The sequence below is a fragment of the Phyllobates terribilis genome, unplaced genomic scaffold, assembly GCF_046119375.1.
Source record: "Phyllobates terribilis strain yellow unplaced genomic scaffold, ASM4611937v1 Scaffold_8__6_contigs__length_399053987, whole genome shotgun sequence".
NCBI classification, from domain to species: domain Eukaryota; kingdom Metazoa; phylum Chordata; class Amphibia; order Anura; family Dendrobatidae; genus Phyllobates; species Phyllobates terribilis.
The window spans coordinates 372,852,759-372,872,324 of NW_027362768.1; the positions used below are offsets into that span (position 1 = coordinate 372,852,759).

Here is a 19,566-nt window from a genome sequence, read left to right on the forward strand (position 1 = left end):
GTAACTCAGGATCAGTAATGTAATGTATGTACACAGTGACTGCATCAGCAGAATAGTGAGTGCAGCTCTGGGGTATAATACAGGATGTAACTCAGGATCAGTAATGTAATGTATGTACACAGTGACTGCACCAGCAGAATAGTGAGTGCAGCTCTGGAGTATAATACAGGATGTAACTCAGGATCAGTAATGTAATGTATGTACACCGTGACTGCACCAGCAGAATAGTGAGTGCAGCTCTGGAGTATAATACAGGATGGAACTCAGGATCAGTACAGGATCAGTAATGTAATGTATGTACACAGGGACTGCACCAGCAGAATAGTGAGTGCAGCTCTGGAGTATAATACAGGATGTAACTCCGTATCAGTAATGTAATGTATGTACACAGTGACTGCACCAGCAAAATAGTGAGTGCAGCACTGGAGTATAATACAGGATGGAACTCAGGATCAGTAATGTAATGTATGTACACAGTGACTGCACCAGCAGAATAGTGAGTGCAGCTCTGGAGTATAATACAGGATGGAACTCAGGATCAGTAATGTATGTACACAGTGACTGTACCAGCAGAATAGTGAGTGCAGCTCTGGAGTATAATACAGGATGGAACTCAGGATCTGTACAGGATTGGTAATGTAATGTATGTACACAGTGAGTGCTGCTCTGGAGGATAGTACAGGATAAATAATGTATGTACACAGGGAGTGCAGCTCTGGAGGATAGTATAGTAATGTATGTACACAGTGAGTGCAGCTCTGGAGGATAGTACAGGATAAGTAATGGATGTACACAGGGAGTGCTGCTCTGGGGGATAGTACAGGATAAGTAATGGATGTACACAGTGAGTGCTGCTCTGGAGGATAGAACAGGATAAGTAATGTATGTACACAGTGAGTGCAGCTCTGGAGGATAGTACAGGATAAGTAATGTATGTACACAGTGAGTGCAGCTCTGGAGGATAGTACAGGATAAGTAATGTATGTACACAGTGAGTGCAGCTCTGGAGGATAGTACAGGATAAGTAATGTATGTACATACTTAACTGTTATGATCGTTGCACAAAGATCGTCTGTTCTAGACGGGACTGCGGCTCCTATGACGATGTGCGTGTCGGAGTATGTAAATTACCTTACTGATGTGATTATCATTTATTATCCACGATTGCGTGGCCAGAACATAGAGAATCACTTGTCCAGACAGAAGATGACTCGCTCTATTCTGGAGCCCGTGGGTCAGAGTTGAAAGGTCAGGGTTGCAGGACATAGTCTTGCAGTGGCTGGTAATTAGCATACATCCATGGCTCCCTGCGGTTTGTAAAATATTTGCGCCCAGATCTTATCTGCTTTGGGTGGGACGTTTGACCCTCACATGCTGCGGAGATGAATGGTGGATATTATGACATCACGGAGTGTGAAATCCTCGGATATCATCTGCTAAGAGGCTGAGCGTCTTATTGAATGGTTATGCTGATTTTCTCGGCTCTAATCTTTTCTGGCCTCGGAGTAAAAGATCAATACAGAATTTTATTTCAACGTTTAATAGAGGAAAGCCTATTATAGATATGATGGTTTCGGCACCGATAACCACGCATTTCGCAGTGTGCGGCGTGAAATCGAGATTGTTTAACTGGCTGCTGTTTTCAGTTGGGTTTTTGCATTTGCCGTTTCATTTTTATGTCTGACTTTTAATAATATGTTACCTGGTTGTGGACTTAATATATGAGCATGTATATATTGTAAGAACCATGAGGTGCGAAGGCAACCACTTACTTGGCTAGAAGCAGTAAAAGCCCAACTCCACCTAAACCTTCAACAGTCCTCTTCATTTCACCCCTGTGACGGACACACTGCGCTCCAATGGTGCTTCTGGTTACCAGAATGTGTTGGCTTCTAGTGGGTTGTTTTAGGGCAGAAAATCAAGACGTTATGGTAGATTATGATTGTAAACCAGACTTCACACAATAAATTCCAGGTTTTATTTAAAGGGAATGTCCCCTTTAATTTAGAATAAAGATAATTTAGAATGTATGGACTAAGTGATTCAACTAGCAGAATAGTGAGTGCAGCTCTGGAGTATAATACAGGATGTAACTCAGGATCAGTAATGTAATGTATGTACACAGTGACTGCACCAGCAGAATAGTGAGTGCAGCTCTGGGGTATAATACGGGATGTAACTCAGGATCAGTAATGTAATGTATGTATACAGTGACTCCTCAGCAGAATAGTGAGTGCAGCTGTGGAGTATAATACAGGATGTAACTCCGGATCAGTAATGTAATGTATGTACACAGTGACTGCACCAGCAGAATAGTGAGTGCTGCTCTGGGGTATAATACAGGATGTAACTCAGGATCAGTAATATAATGTATGTACACAGTGACTGCACCAGCAGAATAGTGAGTGCAGCTCTGGAGTATAATACAGGATGTAACTCAGGATCAGTAATGTAATGTATGTACACAGTGACTGCACCAGCAGAATAGTGAGTGCAGCTCTGGGGTATAATACAGGATGTAACTCAGGATCAGTACAGGATCAGTAATGTATGTACACAGTGACTGCACCAGCAGAATAGTGAGTGCAGCTCTGGAGGATAATACAGGAGGTAACTCAGGATCAGTAATGTAATGTATGTACACAGTGACTGCACCAGCAGAATAGTGAGTGCAGCTCTGGAGTATAATACAGGATGTAACTCAGGATCAGTAACGTAATGTATGTACACAGTGACTGCACCAGCAGAATAGTGAGTGCAGCTCTGGGGTATAATACAGGATGTAACTCAGGAACAGTAATGTATGTACACAGTGACTGCACCAGCAGAATAGTGAGTGCAGCTCTGGAGTATAATTCAGGATCAGTGCAGGATCAGTAATGTAATGTATGTACACAGTGACTGCACCAGCAGAATAGTGAGTGCAGCTCTGGGGTATAATACGGGATGTAACTCAGGATCAGTAATGTAATGTATGTATACAGTGACTCCTCAGCAGAATAGTGAGTGCAGCTGTGGAGTATAATACAGGATGTAACTCCGGATCAGTAATGTAATGTATGTACACAGTGACTGCACCAGCAGAATAGTGAGTGCTGCTCTGGGGTATAATACAGGATGTAACTCAGGATCAGTAATATAATGTATGTACACAGTGACTGCACCAGCAGAATAGTGAGTGCAGCTCTGGAGTATAATACAGGATGTAACTCAGGATCAGTAATGTAATGTATGTACAGTGACTGCACCAGCAGAATAGTGAGTGCAGCTCTGGGGTATAATACAGGATGTAACTCAGGATCAGTAATGTAATGTATGTACACAGTGACTGCACCAGCAGAACAGTGAGTGCAGCTCTGAAGTATGATACAGGATGTAACTCCGGATCAGTAATGTAATGTATGTACACAGTGACTGCACCAGCAGAATAGTGAGTGCAGCTCTGGAGTATAATACAGGATGTAATTCAAGATCAGTAATGTAATGGATGTACACAGTGACTGCACCAGCAGAATAGTAAGTGCAGCTCTGGAGTATAATACAGGAGGTAACTCAGGATCAGTAATGTAATGGATGTACACAGTGACTGCACCAGCAGAATAGTGAGTGCAGCTCTGGAGTATAATACAGGATGTAATTCAGGATCAGTAATGTAATGGATGTACACAGTGACTGCACCAGCAGAATAGTGAGTGCAGCTCTGGAGTATAATACAGGATGTAACTCAGAATCAGTACTGTATGTACACAGTGACTGCACCAGCAGAATAGTAAGTGCAGCTCTGGAGTATAATACAGGATGTAACTCAGGATCAGTAATGTAATGTATGTACACAGTGACTGCAGCAGTAGAATAGTGAGTGCAGCTCTGGAGTATAATACAGGATGTAACTCAGGATCAGTAATGTAATGTATGTACACAGTGACTGCACCAGCAGAATAGTGAGTGCAGCTCTGGAGTATAATACAGGATGTAACTCAGGATCAGTACTGTATGTACACAGTGACTGCTGCAGTAGAATAGTGAGTGCAGCTCTGGGGTGTTGGCTGTGGGGCTCCTGTTTAGCTTTCCTTTGTCCTGATTGGCTTTCGGCAGTAGTGTGAGTTTGTGTTATGTGATTTATTAGAATTTTTCCACTATAAACAAAGAACAACTGAAGCATTAAAGGAAAGTAGCATTTCCCCTTTGTGAGTTGAGGATTCTTCCGCTTGTGACGTCACCTCATTGACTTTTAATGGACCTGTAGAGCTGCTGTTCTTCGCTTGCTCTCTGGGACGTGTTTGGGTCTTGCGCACGGGTGAAATACTCCATTACCTGGTAGATAAATGAATATGAACTCGGGTTATCAGGCTAATTGCTTATTATTGTTAGCAGTCACGCATGTTAATAGACGCCAAGAATCCGCTTTATTAAAGAGCACTATTTACAAATTGCTCTTAACACCTCGTTACCCAGAAGCCTGCGGGTCTGAGGAGTCCATGTGCCTCGATCGGCTGCCCGTGATCACTGCAGAGCTATACAATGAATATTCTCCTGCGCAGGCATGTTGGGAGTTGTAGTTTTACAATGGTTGGAGAGACAGAGATTGCAGGTCAAGCTGCAGATGTATCTAGGTAGTGCAGGCTGTATGACAGGTTGGGCCAGGTCAGCAGACAGTCGGCTTAGATACACTGCTCAGCCGACAGGATATCATTAGATTAGCTTAGATATTCTGGATCAGGGGAATTATTGGGTTAAAGGGGCTCTGTCAGCACAGAATGACTGGTCAAACCTAGTACAGGCGCTCAGTGCTCCATGACGGGCCACACATTATATGCATCTTCCCACCTGCTTGTTTTCCCTCCATTTCCAGTATTCTCTGCCTCTTTAATGTCAGAGCTGTCAATCATGGAAGAGGGTGGGTGTGTGTGTGTGTGGGGGGGCAATAGAGGGAAAACAAGCAGGTGGGAAGGTGTATATAAATGATTGGTCCCGCCGTGAAGCATCGTGCGGCCGGACTTAGTTTGAACAGTCATTCTGTGCTGACAGAGCCCCTTTAAATACGTAGCTCAGCAGACGATATCATATATATGTATATAGAACATAAGCTTAGATGCCCCTTTGTTAGTGTTGCTGTAGTTTGGTTTGTGGATTTTTGCTGTACTTTGGTTGTAACATTGTGGCTGTAGTTTATGTTTGACCACTGGCTACATTGTTGATGTACATTGGCCGGTTGTTGCAGTATCACTGTAGTATGGATGAATTTTGCTATAAATTGGCCGGTTGTTACCGTACTTTGGTTGTTACGTTGTTGCTGTACTTCAGACGATTTGTTATAATGTTGCCGTACTATGGTCGGTTGTTGCAGTGTTACCGTTGTATGGTCGATTGTTATGTTGTAGTGTTGCTGTACTTTGGCCGGTTGTTATGTTGTTGTAGTATGACCGATTGTTGCAGTATTGCTGCCATACTTTGGCCGGTTGTTGCAGTGCTGCATCGCTTTGGCCATTTGCTGCCGCGCTTTGGCCGGTTGTTGCAGTGCTGCCGCGCTTTGGCCAGTTGTTGCAGTGCTGCCGCGCTTTGGCCGTTTGCTGCCGCGCTTTGGCCGTTTGCTGCCGCGCTTTGGCCGTTTGCTGCCGCGCTTTGGCCGCTTGCTGCCGCCCTTTGGCCGCTTGCTGCCGCCCTTTGGCCGTTTGCTGCCGCCCTTTGGCCGTTTGCTGCCGCCCTTTGGCCGTTTGCTGCCGCCCTTTGGCCGTTTGCTGCCGCGCTTTGGCCGTTTGCTGCCGCCCTTTGGCCGCTTGCTGCCGCCCTTTGGCCGCTTGCCGCCCTTTGGCCGCTTGCTGCCGCCCTTTGGCCGCTTGCTGCCGCCCTTTGGCCGCTTGCTGCCGCCCTTTGGCCGTTTGCTGCCGCCCTTTGGCCGTTTGCTGCCGCCCTTTGGCCGCTTGCTGCCGCCCTTTGGCCGCTTGCTGCCGCCCTTTGGCCGCTTGCTGCCGCCCTTTGGCCGTTTGCTGCCGCCCTTTGGCCGTTTGCTGCCGCCCTTTGGCCGTTTGCTGCCGCCCTTTGGCCGTTTGCTGCCGTGCTTTGACTGGTTGTTTCGTTGCATTGTTGTATTTCTGCAGCTAGTCAGTCAGCGGTGCAGTAAATCTCCTCTTTCCCACTCTTATTCAGGGGTCTCTCAGTGATCGGTCCGTGCCCTCCCCTCTCATGTGTCGGCTTCACTGAGCATCCATAGATTACGCTGTGCCATGGAAATATCCTCGGCACTAAATGCATCTCCTTATTAACTCTCCATTTACTTTGCCTAATGGCTACAACGTATTCGTTAAACGAACGCATTTACCAAATGTCAGGGCCGCTCATGTAAGGAGTCTCCAGTGTAAATAAAATTATATCCGCTTCTATTAAAATGACTAATGACATCTACATGTTCAAATACCAGAACAGACGCCGCGCTGACGATATTATGAACTTATAGGAATGAGCCGCAGTGCTGAACGAGTGCTAGATCCTGGCGTCATGGCGCCCGCTGTGTCCGCGGTGGTGCAGGGCTCCTAGTACCTAAACCTCGCATGGACTTAAAACACTGCAAAAAAAAAAGCTGAGTGACGACTAATATGGCCACCCAGCTATTATGAGAGTCCTGAAGGGCAAATTTTATTTTAATTATGAAATAATGTGCTAGTGCGTTACTGCTTAATCTTCCTGTATTACAGCTCCCATCATGGGCAGCCATTGCACCCGTTAGAGCCTGAAGAGAGAAGATCAGGTCCAGCTCTGTTCTCACTCGCTAAATATTATTTTTCCTTCGTAGATGCCTTTCCTGTGTGAATGGATCGTACCCGTGTCACTGGTGCAAGTATCGCCATGTCTGCACCCACAATGCAGCCGACTGCTCCTTCCTGGAGGGCCGAGTGAACATGTCCGAGGTAAGAAAGCAAATCCGGCCTCCCTGCGATTAATACTCTGTCCGTCCGTCCGACCATGTGTTCTGCACACATGTATACATGCCATGTTTTTAGGAGACCCCCCTTTGGGGGATATAGAAGTAACATGAAGAATAAGCGTCTCCCCTGTACCCTTCCCAATAACGCTCTCGCCCCCTCCTTGCTATGAAGCCTGCGTCCCTCATGGCCGCTCTTCTTCCCATCTGCAGAGTATATAGGTCATCTGTATCCTGGGGTGGTTGGTTACATATATGGTGACTGACAGCTCCGAGGAGCGGACGGTCAGAAGGGACACAGCTGTCCTTGATCGCTGCGCGTTTATAACCTTTCCTCTTGTAGGAAGCCAATGGTGGTGTGTGTGTGTGTGTCTGTGTGTGTGTTTTGGGGGGGTAGGTTGCCTACTTTCATGTTGTGCGTGACCCCCATTTTTTTTTTTTTTTTTTTAAAGATGTAGAAAAGTGAATGTAACTATTTGGGATCATACAAATCTGTGTCTCAGCGAAGAGTAATTGGTTGTTTCAGTCACCTTATCGCTTAAGGACTGAGCTGCATGATGATGTCGGGTGCACACGACGGCTGCCGGACACTGTGTGTAGGTGTGGGCTGCAGAGCTGTATGTACACAGGAACATTCAGATGTGAGAGGGGGTTCCTATGGGAGAGGGAAGTAACACTGGCTTCTGCTGCCCACCATATCCTTCCGGACGGCTCTGTCCCCCATCGCCTCACTCCACCTGAACGCCTCTCCCTCCATACGGCTATTTCCACTGCACCCTCTGGACATCACTCCAACTTCCAGGCTGTCCGGACAGCTCTGCCCAAATACAAAGCCCTGCCCGTGCTCTTGACCCCTTTTTTCTGCACAGTTTATCTGGTGGAGAAACCAACTGCTGCCATTGTCTGCCATCTTGGCTCCTATAGCTATGACGTTTCTGTCACTTGGTCACCCAGTGTCCCCCCATTCCCCTTCAGTCCATTGCAGTAATGGCCCCTGCTCCACACATCCTTCTTCTGGCACACGTGGACTTTAGGGACTTAGTTTTTTTCTCTTGTGGGTGAAGATCTTCTGATCTGCGCCTCCGTCCTCCATTATTGGGTGTGTAACGAGACTTTAGTCTGATGAGGGGATCCTTAACTCTTCAGGTGCCGGATCTAGCATTGGCGGGGTTAAGTCTCACTCTGTCCCCAGCCCCTCCGCGTTATCTATGCAGCGCATGTGAGGGGCCGTCTGAAGCGCTGGGAAAAGAAGCTGCAATTCAGCAATGATTAATGATGTGTCCAGAGCCGATCCGGGGAAATATTTCCTGGTTGTTTTCTCTGCCATTATTCCTCTCGTCTCCCTGACAGCCTCTTCCAGCGTCCGCAGATGACCAAATGTGCCGGTAATGAAGGATTCAGCAAGCTGTAGACGAGATGAGGTCTGAAAGGCAAGTGGCGGCCTGGTGTGATCCTCTGCAGCGAGCGGCGGGCCGCAGTAACACCACGGTTTATGGCCTGGCGACCATGGCTCATCTCCAACCTGTACGAAAAGCAGGAATGGGTGCAACTGGACATTCATCGTGTAGGGTGACATAGGAGGGTGGTCCTGCCGCCTATGGACCCCAGAATCAGTATTTCTGGACGTCACACGAGTGCCACCTCTTCCCTAGGTCTTCTCACTGGTCTCCCTTCCTCTATAAACTCGTGATGTTCAGTTTCGGAGGTTCTACCTCAATCACCACTCTGATATGGTCCATCATCTAACCCAGTGATGCTCCAGCTACTGCGAAACTACAACTACCAGCATGTCCTGCCAGTCGGTTCTGGTTACATCAGAGTGGGACATCATTGATCTCACCAATCTTGCTGGCTTTGACCATGGCTCAGCTGCTCGGACTGATGACCTTTGTGATAGGCTTCACTGCTGGCACTTGTAGTACCATGACTGCCGGAAAGAGTGGTACTGCCAGTCAGGCCTAAAGCGCATTCATTCCTGAATAGCCTGAATGTGGCTGGATAAAGGAGGAGACCGTAATAGGACGGCACGTCAAAGCCTTCAGCCTAATTACACGGCCCACGGTGCTGCTGCCGTCATCATCTCCCCGGTGTGGAGAGCAGGAGGTAGGAGCGCGGGCCGGGGGAGGAAGGTGAGCGCCAACTTCTGTCTTTCTGACTCGCCGGCCTTCTGTGGTGCCTGCAATTAAAAATGAATTATCGTTTAATAAAAAGTCTGATCTCAGAGAGGATTAGATGACTGCCCCCGACTGCAGCGACAGAAGGTCGCTTGTGAATTGAGGCCGAGTTCAGAGCAAGGTGACTGAGAAGTTATATTAAGTGAAGATGCTTAATACAGAGATATTATCTAGTCCTTGCCTCCTGCCGATCGCTCATTAATGTTCCTCACCTCCGTGTACCCCAACGTTGCCCCTCCCTCACCAAATCTCTGTAGTCGAGGAAGGTTCCTTAATACACTTAAAGTTCTTAACTTATCCTGAGTAACATCCAGGATTCCTTTATGTTATATATATGCATAGTGAGTGCAGCTCTGGAGTATAATATAGGATGTAACGCAGCATCAGTACAGTATATGTAATGTATGTACACAGTGACTCCACCAGCAGAATAGTGAGTGCAGCTCTGGAGTATAATAGTGAATCAGAATGTAATAACTTATGGTAATTATGAAATCTTTTGCGTATAGTGAATGTCAAGTCGTGTTTAGAGGTGGACATGCCCTTTAAGCTGTGATGACCCGATGTTGTGACGAGCGAGGAATTCTACATCTGGAGTCAGATCATGGCTGTCTTGCACAGATTGCTTTCTTTTAGGCTGTTAGTGGGTTAGGACTTGAATTCAGTCTCTTGGACCAAAGTCGCCATTTAATTGTTAATCTGCCGCTTGTCTTTGTTTCCATCCATCCTTGGAATGCCAATGAAGACTTGAGCGACACGGTTCCTCCAAAATGACAGAGTAGGCAGCGTCTCCGGCGCTCGTGCCGTCAGTCTGCCGCGCTCTCCGCTGTCTGGAGAGTATTTATTGAGACTCTTGACAGACAGTAAAACTCGCTGGGATTTGCATAGATCTGAGTAATTGTGAGACGTCCTCGGCTCCTGATTGGTTTCCGCCTTTCCATTCCTGCGCCATTTCCATCGTTGAAGTCTTTTGTGCTGTGGGGACTCGGAGATAATTCTTGCGATGACGCAGTGCTCATCCATTTATCATGTCAGGGCAAGTGAGGAAGCAATCCACCATCCAGCATTGCTAAAAAGGTGCTAATAAGGGGCACGTGGGGTGCAGAGATCCACATTCACTGACTTATCCAATATGAAGACTTATTCTGGTACATTGCCCCAAGTCTGTGACGCAACATCAAGGAAACTGTTCTAACAACATAGATGTTGTAGAAACAGCGCCCCCGTCATATGTAGGTTGGTCCTAGTATTGCAGCCTGGGGTGAGTGAGGTTTATCTGGCTGTTCTACTCATAGTTACTAGGGGGTCTTTGACTTTTTTTCACCTTCCCATACTATTTTTATCCCCGACAAGTAACACAAGAGGAAGTATGGGTGTGTGTATATACGAGGGAAGACAGGAGATCTTCCAGGCCTGAGTATGTATATATAAGAAGGGTTATATTCCAGGCCCTGGCATGCATGTATACATAGGAGGGGATATTCCACGGCCTGGTGTATACTTAAACTATACATACAGTACAGACCAAAAGTTTGGACACACCTTCTCATTTAAAGATTTTTCTGTATTTTCATGACTGTGAAAATTGTACATTCACACTGAAGGCATCAAAACTATGAATTACCACATGTGGAATTATATACTTAACAAAAAAGTGTGAAACAACTGAAAATATGTCTTATATTCTAGGCTCTTCAAAGTAGCCACCTTTTGCTTTGATGACTGCTTTGCACACTCTTGGCATTCTCTTGATGAGCTTCAAGAGGTAGTCACCGGAAATGGTTTTCACTTCACAGGTGTGCCCTATCAGGTTTAATAAGTAGGATTTCTTGCCTTATAAATGGGGTTGGGACCCTCAGTTGTGTTGTACAGAAGTCAGGTGGATACACAGCTGATAGTCCTACTGAATAGACTGTTAGAATTTGTATTATGGCAAGAAAAAAGCAGCTAAGTAAAGAAAAACGAGTGGCCATCATTACTTTAAGAAATGAAGGTCAGTCAGTCCGAAAAATTGGGCAAACTTTGAAAGTGTCCCCAAGTGCAGTTGCAAAAACCATCAAGTGCTACAAAGAAACTGGCTCACATGAGGACCGCCCCAGGAAAGGAAGACCAAGAGTCACCTCTGCTTCTGAGGATAAGTTTATCCGAGTCACCAGCCTCAGAAATCGCAGGTTAACAGCAGCTCAGATTAGAGACCAGGTCAATGCCACACAGAGTTCTAGCAGCAGACACATCCAGGCTCACAATCTCCATTATAGTGTTGAGGGAGTGCACCAACGTCCCTTCACGGTTGACCAAGTGAGTATCAAATTATTATGTTGATTGCGCAATCCAACAGAAAACCAAACGGAGGCAGTGCTCTGTATGGGAGGATTCTGAGAATCTCTAATCTTGTTTATTTCTACTTAGCATTTTATATTGTTTTGAGTATATCAATAGCCAGTCACCTACAGACATACTACAAGCTTGAACCAATGTTAGTACAATTATTACGGAAATACACATATCGTCATATTATCGTTCGTTCGGTGCATTGTGGAAATTTACAAGGTTATACACATCCCGGCTCAGACCAGTTAGATAACAGGAGCAGAGTGTCTCACAGAATGTTCTTGTGAGAAAAGGTTAGTGTGGGAAAGTTGCTTGTGAATCAAGAGGAAAGAATGTATGTTATACAAGGAGTATAATAACATGATTTTAAAGCAAGGAGACAAAATGGAGTTGCTATAGCATGAGTATCAATATGTCCTTTACACTTGGATAGCATGAATATTAATATGTCCTTTACAATAGGATGGGTCTGGGCTCTGTGCGGCCGCTCATGTTCTCCCCCCTCTATGTCTGTATGGATCTTGTGCACTGGGCGCAGTCATGGTGATCAGATAGGGGCGAACCCCAAACTGTTCCCACAAAGTTGAAGCTACAATTGTCCACAATGTCTTGTGCCGAAGCATTAAGATTTTCCAGCGGCTATACACCACTCCATCCGACGCTTGGCATTGTGCTTGGTGATGTACGGCTGAATGCAGCTGCCATGAAGCTCCTGACGGGGGCGCAGTATGTATACCAGAGGAGGTCTGGACTCTGCAGTTATGGGGTCAGCAGAGCGGTGGTGACTTTTCTGCCCTCTGCTCCTCAGCACTCAGCCACCCGCTCTCTAACGTTACGGGGTCTCCGCTTCGTGGCTGAGTTGCTGCGGTTCCTTCCATTTCTCAATAATATCTCTCACAGGTGATGGGGAAGATTCACGAGGAAGAAATGTCATGGACAGACTGGGGCTGGATGTTATACATGGAGGGCGATGGGGCCAGATGAGAACCCGGAATTCAGTGGTTAAAGTTGTTCGTCCCAATCTTTTTCTCCATACAGTGTACATGGGGGTGATCTCTACAGTCCCGGCTGATGTGACGTCTGCCGGCTGCTCCTGTTACTTAAGAACTAAAACAAACTTGTGGATCCTAAACATAATGGCGGAAACGCTTTATTTTAGAATAGAATCGTGCCAAGTCCATACAAAGACTACGGCCCAGGAAGCCGGAGCATAAACCGCAGTACTCCGGCCAGAAACTTAACCTTTTCCTGATGACTAATATAATGACAACAACAATCTGTGTCACCTTTCTTTAAAGGGGATCTCCGCATTTATAAGGAAATGTTCTACTTTCCTCGCCATGTTCTGCTTGCTTTCATTTAATGTGCACAATCTTTATACCAAGACAATGAAAACTTGCAGAAATAATATTTTTCACTCTGCTACAGTTGTTTTTAGTTTAAACAAACACAGTCCTGATAGTTTGTTATAATGTATCGGGGCAGGCAGAGCCCTTATTTTGGTGCAGACTGTAGGAAAGTTCCTGTCCTGTACACCAAGCTTATCAATCGGGCACAACACAGAGGCCACAGGAGCGTCCTCTATCCTCCTCAGACTCGGGATTGTCGAGACTGCATACAGATGTAACAAACCCTCTGAAGTGAGAAGTTTAAGACCTGTGCTACTTGTCACCAACAGCAACCAGAGATCTTAAAAACAGTGGAGAATTAACAGTCGGTACATTGTTGCTAGACTTTCCATTCTGCAGGGGCACGGATGTTCAGTGTTGGCACATGTTTGAGACTGGTGCCCGCACGGGCTGCCGTATTCGCCCCTTTTCTCATTCTCCATCTGATCTGGGACATTTTTGTGAAGCGCACACGTGCCTTGCAGGATGAGTTCCCGAGGCCGCGTCTCCGCTCTGCATGCGGCTGGGCGTGCTGCACTCCAGGTGTTTCCTGTTTTGCATACTTTTGGGATGATGTGGGCCCTGGGACCCTTCAACGTTGTTGTGCGACCTTTACAGCGGAGATTAAAAGACCAAGATGACATGAAGCCTTGGAGGGGGGATATAGTTTTTTTTTCTGAGCATCTGTGCTCATTTTCTTCTCAAGCACTATTGCTTTCTATCTGCTTCTTGGAAAGTTGGGTGACGGGTTGGTACCAACACTACTAATAGATGAGATTGGGGGGGTTATAGCTATATCTAACCTGGTATTTTGCGACACCTAGGTGACTTGAGTCCTATAGGTTGTTGCTCCATTATTATATTTTTTTTTTACATGGGTCTGATTAGTCCTTGGTGGCCGGAGTCTGTCATGTCTCTGGCACTCGATACCTTTTTCATATCTCAATCAGCCGTCTGGCTGCGATCACATTATTCTTCACAGTCGCACATGCAGCGTGTTCATTCCCTGTGCCAGGGCCACAGATGCTGCGGCGGCTCAGGTGCTGCGGCGGCTCAGGTGCTGCGGCTTGTGCTGTGTCAGCAGATCCTGCCTGGTCCCCGGGTAGCTGCTCCATCTTCTTACCTGTCCTCCCCCCAGGCACAGGTGCAGATTCCTGGCACGTTCTCCTCTTGGCTTTTGCACTGTATTGCCCTATTGTGGCCAACGTGAGAAATGCCGTCCTGTCTGTTCTTTGCCTCAATCCATCAGCAGCCCAGATCTGTCTGCTGCCTGATAACTTGTTACAATGTGTCAGTGCAGGTAATATGTATTATTCCGGACTTCCAAAATGATTCTCAAGATCTGATACAAGTATAATAAACCCTTCGCTTTAGGGATTTTCCGCCTAAAAAAAAAAAGTTCACATTCACTTACAGAAAGCCGAGGTCTTGAAATAGATGAGAAGAAGCATAAAGTTATACTTGAAAGCTGCAACATAGTTAAATAGTATCGGCCACACTTGAGCTGGTGCTGATCGGCATCGCCCCGTCCATGACAGCTACACACTTTTCCTAACATCATAGATGTATGGAGCGGGTTCACGTGCCTAATCTGCTTCATATCCTGCAGACACCCGCCAGTAGCTCCTGCCATTGAACCTAGCTCTGATTGCCGCAGTTTAACCCCAGAATTTAAGAAAAATTTTGTCACCCACTTTAGACTTCTGGATGCAAATGCAGGACCCCGATGGGTTGTTTATTGGCGGCTGGGTACCCATGGCAGTGCCTCAGTTTGGACCTTATATAAACCCTCTATTTTTAATATGTAGTAACTCATTTCTCCACAATAAAGCAGGACCCTATAGAGAAATCTGTGTCACCCCCTCCCTAGTGAAAACAACAACAATGACTATTGGCTCTTAATCCGTTGCAAAACTACTATTACCAGCATTCCCTGACAGCTGCAGGCTGTGGTTGTCGGGGCTTGCTGGGAGCTGTAGTGACACAAATCAGCAGTGACCAGATATAGGTCTGCCGCCCTCTAGATGGCGCTGAGCTTTTGCTCTTACGGTTCCAGGTGGCAATGCCAAGCTCTACCCCTGCCCTCTGTGACCAGGAGTGTCCTCCTGAGAATACTTTACCTTCCAGTCTTGTGTTTAGCACCTAACATGAGTTAATCAAGGCAGAGTAGCTTAAATCCAATACTTCTGTCACCCACTTAATATTGCCCAGTGACGCCTCGGCCCTCCAGAGAGGGTCCCTCCGGTGCCACTTTGCAGCGTCTGAAAATTGCATTTTCCTTGTTTGGTGTTCGCAATGAGCCGGATTTATATTCCCGTCCATCGCAAAGAATATTAATGTTCCCACTCGTGCAAAATGAAGCCGGCATCCTGCTCAGGCCCGAGTGACAAATGAATTGGGCTTGATAGAGAGTGAAGCCGTCCAGGAACTGTGGGGGCAAGTCGGGGGCTGCCCAATGTGTCATGAATATCATTAGCTGACAGGCTTGCAGTAGTCGACATGGGCGGGCGAACCTCTCAACATCAGGAGGTTTATACTGCTTATTGGAGTCTTAAAGGGACAGTACACCTTGAAGTAAATATAGAAAAGCAAAGGAAATTCCAACACTCAAATCTGCAGGATATTATGCAATAAATCGCAAAGAAAACTTATAAGTGAGATTTCGTCTGGAGGAATGGGACTTAAACACGGTGTGGACCTTAGCTTGCCCAGTGTAGACAAAACATGATGGTTTACTGAGAAATCTCTCCTGTGACCCAGGCTTAAGCCGTATCCTCCTCACTGTCTTGTGTCTGGCTGTCAGACAAATGTCTGCGGCAGGAGACTCCCCCCTTTTCCCTGTCTACAGCAGGAGCCTCCCCCCTTTTCCCTGTCTGCAGGAGGAGCCTCCCCCCTTTTCCCTGTCTGCAGGAGGAGCCTCCCCCCTTTTCCCTGTCTGCTGGAGGAGCCTCCCCCCTTTTCCCTGTCTGCTGGAGGAGCCTCCCCCCTTTTCCCTGTCTGCAGGAGGAGCCTCACCCCTTTTCCCTGTCTGCAGGAGGAGCCTCCCCCTTTTCTCTGTCTGCAGGAGGAGCCTCCCCCTTTTCCCTGTGTGCAGCAGGAGCCTCCCCTCTTTTCCCTGTGTGCAGCAGGAGCCTCCCCCCTTTTCCCTGTCTGCAGCAGGAGCCCTCCCCCCTTTTCCCTGTCTGCAGCAGGAGCCCTCCCCCCTTTTCCCTGTCTGCAGCAGGAGCCTCCCCCCTTTTCCCTGTCTGCAGCAGGAGCCTCCCCTCTTTTCCCTGTCTGCAGCAGGAGCCTCCCCCCCTTTTCCCTGTCTGCAGCAGGAGCCTCCCCTCTTTTCCCTGTCTGCAGCAGGAGCCTCCCCCCTTTTCCCTGTCTGCAGCAGGAGCCTCCCCCCCTTTTCCCTGTCTGCAGCAGGAGCCTTCCCCCTTTTCCCTGTCTGCAGCAGGAGCCTCCCCCCCTTTTCCCTGTCTGCGGCAGGAGCCTCCCCCCTTTTCCCTGTCTGCGGCAGGAGCCTCCCCCCTTTTCCCTGTCTGCGGCAGGAGCCTCCCCCCCTTTTCCCTGTCTGCAGCAGGAGCCTCCCCCCTTTTCCCTGTCTGCAGCAGGAGCCTCCCCCCTTTTCCCTGTCTGCAGCAGGAGCCTCCCCCCTTTTCCCTGTCTGCAGCAGGAGCCTCCCCCCTTTTCCCTGTCTGCGGCAGGAGCCTCCCCCCCTTTTCCCTGTCTGCAGCAGGATCCTCCCCCCTTTTCCCTGTCTGCAGCAGGAACCTCCCCCCTTTTCCCTGTGTGCATCAGGAGCCTCCCCCTTTTCCCTGTCTGCAGCAGGAGCCTCCCCCCCTTTTCCCTGTCTGCAGCAGGAGCCTCCCCCCTTTTCCCTGTCTGCGGCAGGAGCCTCCCCCCTTTTCCCTGTCTGCAGCAGGAACCTCCCCCCTTTTCCCTGTGTGCAGCAGGAGCCTCCCCCTTTTCCCTGTCTGCAGCAGGAGCCTCCCCCCTTTTCCCTGTCTGCGGCAGGAGCCTCCCCCCTTTTCCCTGTCTGCGGCAGGAGCCTCCCCCCTTTTCCCTGTCTGCGGCAGGAGCCTCCCCCCCTTTTCCCTGTCTGCAGTAGAAAAAAAAATCAAGATGATCATGCAAGAAATTTTTAGATTTTCTCCAATGTTCTTTGATCATGGTGGTCAAAATCCACTTCCCTTTAAGATCTTCGTGCATCGTTCAACGCTATGCATAAAAAAAATGATTGCGCTCTTGTCACATTGTGGACCATCAAGAGGTACAACTGTCGACTAACTGGAGGATCCTTCCTATATATAATACTCAGAAGTGCCAAGAATTATTCATAACGATCCATAATCGGGCCAATTATCAAAAAATCTAAATTAAAAAAAAAAAAAAAAAAATCTCATGATGTGCAGTGCCAGGAACTGCCAGTGGGTGGTGCAGTGGAGCATCCCGAGATGAAACTTGTCCTTGTGGTCACAACTTTTGCCAATTTTTTTTTTTTTGAGTGCATTTTTTACTCGTCTATTATCATCCGGCACCTGTCACATTTGATGTCCCTTGCCCCTTGCTAAAATATCTGGCTCCTGGGACCCCTCCCCCTGCAGCAGATCTCATGGGTATTTTGCCTCTAGGCCTCTCTGCATCATAACATGTTATTAGTTGCTCCTGCGGCGGAGTCTGCCCCTGTACTTAGCCCTGCGACGCTCCTGTCTCCGGGGCTCCCGGCTCTCTCTGTTGACCTCGTCCCGGATGGGTTGACCATGTAATAAGGCTCCGTGAGTTGCATCAGGGTTTTTGTGCTGATTCTAAAGCCCCGGGAGGGAAGAGCTCTGTTTTTGCTTGTCAGGTCCCTGAACGCAGACGTTATGAGCAGAGATCAGTCCTAGGGTAATTTAGTAGTCAGCATTTTATACTCGCTCACTGTCTCATTTCCAATAGTCCAGCTGTTGCAAGCATGCTTGGAGTTATAGTTCTGCGACCTCTACAGAGCCTGAGGTTGTATAACTTCTTTATATCCTGTGAATGGGCTGTATTATATACATGGGTATAGGTAAATCTCCTGATGAACCCCCATATAATAGTGCAGCTGTGCCCTCACCCTAGTGCCCAGATGGTTCCAGATTATCCGGGGTGATCTCTGTCTATCTCGTTCCTTTCGCCTTCCTCGTAGCTTTGCTCTCGTGCCAGGCGCCATGAGTGTGAAACGCGCAGAAATGTGCTGATCCCGTTCATAATAATCTGCGACCATCTGCTCCCCCGATCGCTGCTTGCCGAACTTGGGTTTCCAGACTTACGAGTAAGAGGAATTGTTTTTTATGTCCTTTTTTATATTTATTTATTTTTTACATGCTTTGCCTTCTGCTACCATTGTGCCGTTCCCGTACATAAAGAGAAAGCATCAAGTGCCGCACAGGCAATTTATTTTTAAACTAATGCCTTAGGTATAAAACTTGGCTAAAGATACAACAGCATAAATCCAAGATATTCAATGTCAACTGGCAGACTAACATGAAAGAGAAAAAAAGTTACATCAAGAAATAGGAAACAGTATTATAGTAGTTATATTCATGTACGTAGGGGGCAGTATTATAGTAGTTATATTCTTGTACATAGAGGACAGTATTATAGTAGTTATATTCTTGTACATAGAGGACAGTATTATAGTAATATTCTTGTACATAGACGCAGTATTATAGTAGTTATATTCTTGTACATAGGAGCAGTATTATAGTAGTTATATTCTTGTACAATAGGCAGTATTATAGTAGTTATATTCTTGTACATAGGGGCAGTATTATAGTAGTTATATTCTTGTACATAGGGAGCAGTATTATAGTAGTTATATTCTTCTACATAGGGGGCAGTATTATAGTAGTTATATTCTTGTACATAGGAGCAGTAGTATAGTAGTTATATTCTTGTACATAGGGGGCAGTATTATAGTAGTTATATTCTTGTACATATGAGCAGTATTATAGTAGTTATATTCTTGTACATAGGGGCAGTATTATAGTAGTTATATTCTTGTACATAGAGGACAGTATTATAGTAGTTATATTCTTGTACATAGAAGCAGTTTTATAGTAGTTATATTCTTGTACATAGAAGCAGTATTATAGTAGTTATATTCTTGTACATAGAGGACAGTATTATAGTAGTTATATTCTTGTACATAGAAGCAGTATTATAGTAGTTATATTCTTGTACATAGGGGCAGTATTATAGTAGTTATATTCTTGTACATAGGGGCAGTATTATAGTAGTTATATTCTTGTACATAGGGGCAGTATTATAGTAGTTATATTCTTGTACATAGGGGCAGTATTATAGTAGTTATATTCTTGTACATAGGGAGCAGTATTATAGTAGTTATATTCTTGTACATAGGGAGCAGTATTATAGTAGTTATATTCTTCTACTTAGGGGGCAGTATTATAGTAGTTATATTCTTGTACATAGGAGCAGTAGTATAGTAGTTATATTCTTGTACATAGGGGGCAGTATTATAGTAGTTATATTCTTGTACATATGAGCAGTATTATAGTAGTTATATTCTTGTACATAGGGGCAGTATTATAGTAGTTATATTCTTGTACATAGGGGCAGTATTATAGTAGTTATATTCTTGTACATAGGGGCAGTATTATAGTAGTTATATTCTTGTACATAGGAGGCAGTATTATAGTAGTTATATTCTTGTACATAGGGGGCAGTATTATAGTAGTTATATTCTTGTACATAGGGGGCAGTATTATAGTAGTTATAT

General features: G+C 46.3%; 1 protein-coding gene across 4 annotated transcripts in view; it reads left to right on the forward strand.

Moving 5' to 3' along the window:
* The window catches only part of PLXNA1 (plexin A1), a 305,584-nt gene that overhangs the window by 186,541 nt on the left and 99,477 nt on the right, over positions 1 to 19,566 (forward strand). For all 4 annotated transcript variants that reach the window (XM_073644943.1, XM_073644947.1, XM_073644946.1 and 1 more), the window contains exon 9: positions 6,791 to 6,905. In XM_073644943.1, coding sequence (XP_073501044.1) covers positions 6,791 to 6,905 — 115 coding nt within the window. The remainder of the gene's footprint in view (positions 1 to 6,790; positions 6,906 to 19,566) is intronic.